Consider the following 10,613-nt stretch of genomic DNA (forward strand, 5'->3'; position numbering starts at 1 on the left):
CCAAAAGGAGGTGGTCTGTGTGCCTGGCCAAAGGCAGGCTCCAGAACTGGACAGTCTTGGCTTCCAAGCCCAGTTCCACCGCTTTCTAGGTGAGCCTGTTACTTGAGCTCAGAGCCTGGCTTTCCTTATCTGCAAGCAGTCCTGATGCTGAGGCTGGAGAGACCGCAGACTGACCCCTGATGAAGGCCACCCAGATCCTACTTCACAGAGTGTGCTGGAAAGCTCACAGGGGCTTGGACATCTGAGAGCGTGCTGTAACCTGTGAGGTGTCGCACACAGGTGAAGGACATTGCCCACGACCATGCCCTGAGCAGCAACCAGCTTTCAACCAGGGAGAGTCTTTGGAAACCTGGAACCCTGCTTCCTGGACCTCTCTGTTTCACCCCAGGAGAGGCCTTCTGCCCATCTCTCATACCCACATGAATATAGGATGCCCACACAGCAAGGGCCAGTTGGCAGAGCCAGCCAAAGCTTTATTTTGGAAAAGACACTTGAATAAGGTTTTAGTGGAGGGCATGGGCCAGAGGGATACCCCAGGCCGGTTGAGGCTGAGGGCTAGGGCAGAGCCTCGGGTGGGTGGGTCTCTTGTTTCCTGTGTTCCCCCAGGCAGCTGTCTTCCTCGTGGGCTCAGGGGGGCAACCACAAGGGCAGGGCACGGGCTGGCAGGGGCCGCAGTGGTGGTTCACTTGGGCAGGATGTCAGAGGACTCAGACACCAGCTTCCCGTCGCGGGTCTCGATCTTCTTCACGACCACAGCCTTGGTGCGGCTGAAGGTGCTGGAGCTCCCCGCGGGGCTGAAGCTGGGTGGGAAGGAACTGACTCCGTAGCTAAAGCCAGGGCTAGTGAGGCCCCCATAGGATGAGCTCAGTCCTCCTGGGCCAGGACAGAGACAAAACGAAACACGTGAGCACAGCCATGGGACCCATTCCCTTGCTCACTCCCAGATAGCTCTGAATGGAAAGTCTGGCCCAGGCCTGACCAGTTATTGATCACTACTCAGCTGCCAGGGAAATCATGGCGGACATAGTTTTCCTAACAGCTGCATGGCCCTGACAAGAACTCAACTGTACCGTTGCTTTAGTAATCTCAAAGGAAAATGTACAGGCATATAAAAGCTTATAGGCCAGGCGTGGTGGCGCATGCCTTTATACCCAGCACTTGGGAGGCAGAGGTAGGGGGATTGCCAATGAGTTCAAGACTACCCTGAGACTACATAGTGAATTAGAGGTCAGCCTGGGCTAGAGTGAGACCCTACCTCAAAAAACCTATATATATCAATAAATAATAAAAAAAAATAATAAAGAAAGATAAAGCTGGGTGTGGTGGCACACGCCTTTAATCCCAGCACTTGGAAGGCAGAAGTAGGAGGATCACAGTGAGTTCAAGGCCACCCTGAGACTAGGCAGTGACTTCCAGGTTAGCCTGGGCTAGAGTGAGACCCTATGTTGTAAAACCAAAGCAAAATAAAAATAAAAGCAGAGCTGGAGAGATGACTTATTGGTTAAAGCATTTGTCTGCAAAGCCAAAGGACCCAGGTTCAATTCCCCAGGACCCACGTAAGCCAGATGCACAAGGTGGCACATGCACCTGGAGTTTGTTTGCAGTGGCTGGAGGCCCTGGCATGCCCGTTGTCTCTCTGTCTGTCTCCTCTCTACTCTTTCTCTCTCTCTGCTTGCAAATAAATAAATTCATTAATTTTTAAAAGGGGGGAAAATAAAAGCATATAATAGCATGCAAATCATTCAGGAACCATTTATCTGGAACTTTCTATTGGTAACTATGTTTTGAGGGTCCTGGGCATGTTATTCGTCATCCTGGGGCTCTTCTAAGATCAAGAGTTCTGACTTTTGCTTTGTCTCTGTCAAATGCAACTGACCACAGCCTCCCCCAGAGCTCACGCCTCCCAGGCCCCCCAACCTCTGTCTCCAGGGAATACACACCTGCATAGCCACTGGTGGTCTTCGTGTGGATACTCATGTTCTGCATCCCGGACTCCAACCTATATCCAGGCACGTGGAGTGTCAGAACCGACACGGGCCCTTTTCCAGAAGGCACCCAAGTCCATCCCACTCCAGGTCCCAGGGATGGGTTCCAGGATGGGACACCTCCCACACTCACCGGCTCTCCTCGCCTTCCAGGAGCTTCCTGTACGTAGCGATCTCAATGTCCAGGGCCAGCTTGACGTTCATGAGCTCCTGGTACTCACGCAGCTGCCGCGCCATGTCCTGCTTGGCCCGTTGCAAGGCGGCCTCCAGCTCGGCCAGCTTGGCATTGGCGTCCTTAATGGCCATCTCCCCACGATGTTCAGCATCAGCGATGGCAGCCTCCAGGGTCGCCCTCTGTGAGGAAGGGAACCGGTCAGCTGGGGGGTCTCGGGTACACCTCCTCCCTAGCACCCACACAGACCACCACCTTGGGCCACTTGTACGATCCTCCCTGCCTGACCTAGACCAACTCCACCAAGCTCAAAGAAAATGCCACCAGTGAGTCTGAACAAACAACAGAGGAAATAGAAGCTTCTAGGCAATTCCCCCCACACACTTCCCCCCCTGCAAAGTCCTCCACCTTAACTGGACCACATCTCTGCATCCAAGACTTTTCACCAAGCAGTAAAACTCAACCTTGCCCCGACACATATGATGGATTCAATAGAGTACGGTTAGGGGTTACCTGAACCCCCAGCCCGCTACCCAGTCTCATTCTGGCCTGGGCTGGCTACAGATGCTCAGCATCGCTCGGTTTCCCCAGAGCATCTGAGGAAGTTGGCTAGAAGCTGGGTCTCCCAAGACTGGATTCTGGTCCCCGACTGCTCCCTTCTTCTTTCAGGACCTCCTCCCTACCAGTCCCATCCACAGTTCGAAGATACCTGGCCTTTGAGGGCCTCGATCTCCGCCTGCAGGCGGCTGATGCTGCGGTTCATGTCGGAGATCTCCTTCTTCGTGCTGCGCAAATCATCTTCATGCTTCCCAGCCAGCGTCTGCAGCTCCTCGTACTGGGGGGGGCAGGAAAGGTGAGGGTTCAGACGGGCCTTCCAGGTGCCCACCACTGAGGGCAAGCCCTTTTTCGGAGCTTCTGGCACCCCCTCTGTGCAGGCTCAGCTCCCCAGCAGGCAGAGAGCAGAGCTTGGGAGTCTGCTCCCTCCTTTGCGCGTGGGGAAGATGGGGTCTGGTGCTCTTCACCTTGATCTGGTACATGCTCTCGGCCTCGGCCCGGCTGCGGTTGGCGATGTCCTCATACTGGGCGCGGACCTCGGCAATGATGCCGTCCATGTCCAGGGAGCGGCTGTTGTCCATGGACAACACCACGGATGTGTCTGAGATCTGGGACTGCAGCTCACGGATCTCCTGGGGAGCAAGGGACAGGTAATGAGGCTCTGTCTCCGTACGCAGCGGCCTTTGTGGAAGAGCCTTCCTTAGGGGTAAAGTGACCAGAGGAGAGCTGGTGGGGGCTGGGCTTGGGAAAGGGCAAAGCTGCGGCAGAAGGGAGACGGTCCAAGCCCTGGGCTGCGGAGGGCAGGATCCAAGGAAACTTGATTTGGGGTGAATAACCAAGGTACTCGCACAGCTGCTGAGGACTGGAATAACCACTATGTCCCTAAGAGCAAAGACAGTCTAAAGATGAGGAACAAGGGCTTTGCGCATACCGTGGGCCCAAGTTAAGCTTGACTGCCAATCTCTGTATCTCAGAGCCCATTTCCCTGTTTCAGGTAGGAAGGCAGAACCCTAGAACATTAACTGGGCTAATACTGGTGGTTATAGTTATTTAATACTGGGCTAGAAGTCACAGGCTATCTATCAGAGAGGGGCGCTGTCAGGTTGGGGCTTCTCCACCCCTGGCCCCTGAACACATACCTCTTCATGGAGCTGCCGGAGGAAGTTGATCTCATCTGTCAACACTTCCAGGCGAGACTCCAACTCCACCTTGTTCATGTAAGCCTCATCCACATCCTGAGGGTAAGAAGAGGGGCCTGAGCTTTATGTTGAAGGGATCTCCAACATCCACTCAAGGGCTGGACTTGGGACCTTCTAAAGAGTCACTTTGCCTGCCCCTTGTGGCCAATCCTCCAGCCTTCCAACCACACAGCTTCACCCCTGCTTTCTGCAGCCACCACCCCCAGAAGCTACGGCTAAGCCTCCACCCTGCTCCGCTTTTTGACCAGGATCTGACGCCGACATCCACAGTGCTACCCGATCACACCCAGTGACTCCTCTGCTCTTGTCTACCTTTCCGTTCCGCATCTTTTGAAGTCACCAAATATTAAAAGAAATGAAGTGTGTCCCATCACTTAGAAATACTGAGGCTGTCCTAATTCTATACAGGACTTAGAAACATCTAGAAAACTCTTAGTCCAAGTCCCTAAGCCCAAGCTTCCCAGGAGTGGGAAGACCCTCACCTTCTTGATGAGGACAAATTCATTCTCCATCTCTGTACGCTTGTTGATCTCATCCTCGTATCTAGTGAGGAAAGATTTAGAATCAGGAGGTGAAAAAGCCAAAGTGGGTCTTTAATGATAGTGCTGCTGCTGCTGCTGCTGTTTCCAGGGGTTGAACCCAGGGCCCTGTGCATTCTAAGCACGTACTCTGCAACTGAGTACACACACACACACACACACACACACACACACACACACACACACACCCCGTGCCATGCCTTGGGTCTTCTGGCTGGGCTGTGAAGATACTTCTGGGAAACTCAGCTTAGAGATGCAGGATATGAGAGATTTGTCCTTCTGTCCTTCTCATCATCCTCTTTCCTATCCCCACCCCACCTGATTCTCAGCCTGTGGGGAGGCCCAGAGCTGGAAATGTCCCTCCAAATCCACAAATCAGATTGGGCATATTTGAGAAGGTTAGCACAGGACCCGACATAAGTCCTCAGAGAGCTCCCTGATGTTTGTCAGGATTGTCAGCGTACAAGCAGGGTCCCACGGGTGCCTCTGTCTCTCATTTAGGCTTCTTTCTTTTTTAAAGACAGAGTCTCGCTCCGTAGTGCACAGAGTGGCTTCAAACTCACTGTGTAGCAGAGAATGAACTCCCTCCTGAGCCACCTGCCTCTACCTCCCAAGTATGGAGTTACAAGTGCATACCACCACACCTGGCTCCTGTGGGGCAGGAGCTTGATGCCAGGATTTCATTCTTGCTAGGGAAATACTGTACCAACTAAGCTGCATCCCCAGACCCTAATGTTTGCTTGTTTTCTTTTTAGTTTTAAAGAGTGGGTCCAGGTATGTAGCCATGGCTGGAAACTCACTATATAGACCATGCTGGCCTCTAACTTGTGGCAATCCTGTCTCTGACTGCTGAGTACTGGGCTCACAGGTGTGCCCCACCAAAGTAGGCCAATTCTGTGCAGGCCTGAAACTGAAAGTAGGTGGGTTTGATTAACAATCATTCCAGGACAATGAGCTAAATAGAGGCATTCCCAAGGAAGGCCCTCCCTAGTAACACAGGACCAAATTCATAAGCAGAGGGCTATGGGGCCTTGGAGCTCTGGTCCTAAAAAGTGGATCAGGACAAGATGACTTCAGATGGGGCATGATGGCAGGGGCTCACTTATTCTTGAAGTCCTCCACCAATCCCTGCATGTTGCCAAGCTCTGCCTCCAGCTTCAGCTTATCCTGGCCTAGGGATTCCAGCTGCCTCCGCAGGTTATTAATGTAGGTCTCGAACATGTTATCCATGTTGCTCCGTGCTGTCTTTTGCTGCTGCAGCAGACTCCACTTGGTCTCCAGCATCTTGTTCTGCTGCTCTAGAAAACGCACCTACAGAAGGAGACAGCGAAATGGTCACATGTGGCCAGGGTTAGCATCTGGAGAGAAGCAAGCACCACCCTTTCTCCCAGTACACTCCAGAATCTGTAAGAGGGCCCTGCACACAGGAGCTGTTAGGCAGTTCTGGATCACCAATGCCCTGCAGATGATGACACAGTGGGACAAGGAAGTGGCATCAGGAACCCTAACCCTCCAGCCCATGGAGTGGGAAGGTCATGTTACCCCGGGTGAGGTAGGCGAAAACTGCACCTGTAGAACAGGTTTTATTTACATAGATTGGACATCACAGATCAATTTAAAAAAAAAAAAAAAGCCTAGCTTTCTATAAAGATGCATGGATCTACATTTCATATAAGCTTGAAGAATGAAATAGATTATTCATATCAAATATCATCATCATCATTTGGACTGACTTTGAAGAAAGACCTCGTGCAAATTCCAGGAAAACTTTCCTCCTGAGGCCCAGAGAACATTCATCAGAAGACTGGGGTTTTATGTCAACACTGCTACTAACCTGAGCTGTGTGACTTGGCCTGCCGTTCCACTCTGAGAGCGTGGGTCTCCCCAACCCAGCAACAGCCTCCAGGGGCACAGGTAGGAAGAACCCATTTTTTTGTGTATTTTTTTTTTTCAAGGTAGTGTCTCACTCTAGCCCAGGTTGACCTAGAACTCCTTCAGTAATCCCAGGCTGGCCTCAAACTCAATGATTTTCCTACCTCTGCCTCCTGAGTGCTGGTATTAAAATTGTATGGCACAGCTGGGTGTGGTGGCACACGCCTTTAATCCCAGCACTGGAGAGGCAGAGATATGAGGATCACGGAGAGTTCGAGGCTACTCTGAGACGACATAGTGAATTCCAGGTCACCCTGGGCTAGAGTGAGACCCTACCTCAAAAAAAAAAAAGTGTGTGTCAGCACACCTGGCTTATAGAACCTACTTGTAGTAGGAGAAGCTAGCTAGGAGAAGGCTCCTTCCTTACATGGCTCCAACTCTCTTTTCGAGTCTCGGGTTCAGGAGGGTCTCCCCACGCCCTTAACCCAGCATCAACAACCCACCCCTCCGGCCACACACACACAGGCTCATGGAATCCACATCTTAGAATGAAACTAAGGCATAAATTACAAGGGTAATTTTTATAAGAGTAATAGATTGCTCAAAGACAGAGAACTCATTTTTTAAATCAATCCCAAGTTGTGTTCTTAAACTGGGGAGACTTGGGAGAGATCAATATCCTAAAGTTACAATATAGTTACAGGAAAGCAGATAGCACTGGAGAGAATTACACTAAATAAGGTAACCCAAGCCCAGAAAGACAAAAACTGCATGTGCTTTCTTGTTTGCAGGCCCTAACTTTTTTTTTTTAATTTTTTATTTATTTATTTGAGAGCGACAGACACACAGAGAGAAAGACAGATAGAGGGGGAGAGAGAGAATGGGCGCGCCAGGGCTTCCAGCCTCTGCAAACGAACTCCAGACGCGTGCACCCCCTTGTGCATCTGGCTAACGTGGGACCTGGGGAACCGAGCCTCGAACCGGGGTCCTTAGGCTTCACAGGCAAGCGTTTAACCACTAAGCCATCTCTCCAGCCCAGGCCCTAACTTTTAATGATTATACATATGTTAGGATGGGAATCTGAGGCTACCTGTGAGTCCAGATAGGAAAGACCATGAGAGGGAAAAAAATAAAAAGCACACATGTAGTAAAAGCAGAAATGAGGGTTGGGGAGATGGCTCAATGGCTAAAGGTACTTGCTGGTAAAGCCTAATCATCTGGGTTCGATTATTCAGTACCTAAGTAAAGCCAGATGCACAAAGTGGCACACAGGTCTAGAGTTCATTTGCAGTGGCAAGGGGATTCAGTTCATCCACTCCCCCTACCTTCTCATAAATAAGTTCTAAAAAATGTTAAAGCAGAAAGGAGGCTAAGTTTGGGAGGGAAAGGGGGAAAATGAAACCAAAAAAAAAAAAGGTTTGGTGGCACACGCTTTTAATCCCAGTACTGGGGAGGCAGAGGTAGGTAGGATCACTGTGAATTGGAAGCCACCCTGAGACTACATAGTGAATTCCAGGTCAACTTGGGCTAGAGTAAGATCTTACCTCGAAAAAAAAAAAAAAAAAAATTTTCAAAGAAAAGGTACAGTATAAATATTTTCCTACCAATCTTTGTTCTGTTCTAATTCCTTTTTGTCCCAAAACTTGTTTTAAGGAAAGAAATCCTAGCACTTACAGCATTTGGTCTTAATGGAATGTACAATACGGGCCAGGCACTGCTAAACTCTTCCTGTCTTCTCACAGAAACTGATCTAGGGCTGATCACGCCCATTTTACAGATGAGGGCATCGAGACAGGCAAGACGTGAACGGTGGCGCCATGTGAACCAGAACTTGTCCACCAGGACCTCAGGCCTGCTGAAGTCAAGGGCACTTGGAGAGCACGACCCACAAACCCGCCCTCCATAAAGAAGAGGCGCTGGGGACGGGGGCTGGCTTCGACTCCCAAAGCCCCGGAGGCCCCAGGTTTTCCCTCCTCCTCCCGTTCCCACAATGCCTCCCAGGAGCCAGTCATCAGGAAAGCACCAATCGTCCTGGGGCCCCGAGGGCCATCCGGCCGCAGCGCTGCAAACCTGGCCCGGGCGGTTGGGGCGGAGCCCGGGGGGTGGGATGGGGGGGGGAGGGTGAGAGGGCACAAGGGCCAAGCGGGCACCGAAGGGCGTGGGTCGGCCCCCGCGGTTATCTGGGGCCATAAAATTCTGGGTTGAGCAGCACGTAAAAGCAGGGCGCGGGGTGCAGTGCCCGCAGACTTTGAATCCTTCCAGGGCTGTCCCGAGGCCGGGCTCCAGACGACCCCCCCAACCCCGGGCGAGCCGCCCGCGCCCCGCCCACGCTGCGCCCAGCCGGCCGGGGGCCAAGGCGTGACTCAGCCCGGAGCCCCCGCTGCGGCGGGCACCTGCGTCCGCCCCGTTCCATCCTGCGAGAATCCTACCAAACCTCCATTCCTTAACGGGTGGGGAGAAGAGGTGCACCACTGGGAAAGCCTTGAGGCAGAGCTAGGGAAGAGGGGGTGAACCTGGAGGACTTCTTTCCTAACCAGCTTGAGCAGCAAGAGGGGGGGCGCCAGGCTCCCCAAAAAACAGGTGCGGAAGCCAGGCGTGGTGGCTCACGCCTTTAATCCCAGCACCCGGGAGGCAGAGGTGGGAGGGTTGCCGTGAGTTCGAGGCCACCCTGAGACTCCATAGTGAATTCCAGGTCAGCCTGGGCTAGAGTGAGACCCTACCTCGAAGAAAAAAAAAGGTGAGTTAGGGAGACAAAGAGGGAAGACGCCCCAGGATCTAAATCGCAAGCCATCCAGACCATCTCCATCCCCTCCCCAGCCCAAACTGAAGTGAATGAAAGGAGTTGGAAGGATGGGTGGGGGCTTGGAGCTCACGGAGGGCCCGTGCAGAGCCCATCACCTACAGCATCAAGAGATGGGGCCTGAGCTGCCCAGCGGGGCCCCTCACCTTGTCAATGAAGGAGGCGAACTTGTTGTTAAGGGTCTTGATCTGCTCCTTCTCCTGAGTGCGCACAGCCTGGATGTTGGGGTCCACCTCCAGCTTCAGGGGGCTCAGCAGACTCTGATTCACCGTGACCGCTGTGATGCCCCCCACACCAGCCCCGCTAAAGCCACCGCCCAGGCCCATGCCAGTGCCCAGGCTCCCCCTGAAGATGCCGCTGCCCGTCCGGGAAAAGCTGGAATTGCTGATGCGGGCACCGGGGCCGCTCGTGTACGAGCGGCTGCTGAAAGCCCGCGGGCCGGAGGTGGACACCTTGTACGACTTCTGGGTCACCCTGATGGACATGGTGGAGGCTGGGAGTGGAGGCTGTAGATCTGAAGACGGAGGTTCGAGGACAAGCAGAGCAGCTGCTCCTACGCAGTGGGACAGCGCCCAGCACGAGGCCTCTTATAGAAGAGAGCCCAGCCCCAGGGGAGGTTTTTCCCTCTCACCTGAGTGGCTAAGCGCTGATGGGGGGCAGGACGAAGTCGGGACACCTGCCACCTCCAGTCTGGACTCGGGCGGGTGAGGGCAGCAGAGAGCAACTCCCAACCAGGATCCTATGCTAACACCACCCAGAAATCTGGAGAGAGCCCTTCAGCTGGTGTGAAGTGGGAAGGAAGGAGTCTCGGCCCTGCCAAGAAGATTAGGAAGCAAAGAGACATGTCTGGGGTCGCCCAGCTCCTGGGTCTTGTCTCCCAACCTTCTGTAAGAAACAGACTGGACTAGGAAAGTCTGGGAGGAAGGGGTCCCCTAGCGTCTGGGTCTCTTCCTCCTCTTTCTCCTCTTCTTTTTTCAAGTTGTTTTTGGTTGCTGGTGTTTTGCTTTGTTTTGTTTTTTTGAGGTAGGGTTTCACTCTAGCCCAGGCTGACCTGGAATTTGTTATATAGTCTCAGGGTGGCCTCGAACTCACAGCGATCTACCTACGTCTGCCTCCCGAGTGCTGGGATTAAAGGCGTGCACCACCACATCCGACTTTTTCAAGTTTTCTGAAATGGGTTAAGACTTGTGTAGACTAGGTCGGCCTCAAACTCCTGATCCACCTGCCTCCACCCTCCAGGAGATGCTGGGATCGCAGGCCTTGGCCACCCCAGGCATCTGTGTCTCTGCTGATATCCCAAAGACACCTTCCTTTAGAAGTGCCCCGGCTGGGCTGGAGGGAGGTCTTAGCGGTTAAGGCACTTGCCTGCAAAGCCAAAGGACCCAGGTTCGATTTCCCAGGACCCACATGAGCCAGATGCACAAGGGAACGCATGCATCTGAAGATCCTTTGCAGCCCTGGCACGCCCATTCTCCACCGCCACCCTGGCTG

At 53.0% G+C, this 10,613-nt stretch overlaps 1 protein-coding gene across 1 annotated transcript; it reads right to left on the reverse strand.

Moving 5' to 3' along the window:
• Positions 1-447: 447 nt before the first annotated feature.
• Krt8 (keratin 8) lies at positions 448-9,702 on the reverse strand. Its single transcript, XM_004649876.3, has 9 exons — positions 9,269-9,702; positions 5,553-5,761; positions 4,394-4,454; positions 3,852-3,947; positions 3,180-3,344; positions 2,867-2,992; positions 2,119-2,339; positions 1,941-1,999; positions 448-873 (listed from the first exon to the last, which is right to left on the reverse strand). The coding sequence occupies exons 1-9, from the start codon at positions 9,605-9,607 to the stop codon at positions 683-685; spliced, it is 1,467 nt and encodes a 488-aa protein (XP_004649933.1). The 5' UTR covers positions 9,608-9,702; the 3' UTR covers positions 448-682.
• Positions 9,703-10,613: the final 911 nt, after the last annotated feature.

Source organism: Jaculus jaculus, chromosome 6 (genome assembly GCF_020740685.1).
Source record: "Jaculus jaculus isolate mJacJac1 chromosome 6, mJacJac1.mat.Y.cur, whole genome shotgun sequence".
NCBI lineage: Eukaryota > Metazoa > Chordata > Mammalia > Rodentia > Dipodidae > Jaculus > Jaculus jaculus.

Coding starts and splice junctions, on each gene's coding strand:
- Krt8 (XM_004649876.3), bottom strand. CDS start 9,607: ATGTCCATCAGGGTGACCCAGAAGTCGTACAAGGTGTCCACCTCCGGC. Junction 5,762..9,268: donor TCGCCTCCTTCATTGACAAG/GTGAGGGGCCCC, acceptor CTCCTTCTGTAG/GTGCGTTTTCTAGAGCAGCA. Junction 3,948..4,393: donor AATTTGTCCTCATCAAGAAG/GTGAGGGTCTTC, acceptor TCTTACCCTCAG/GATGTGGATGAGGCTTACAT.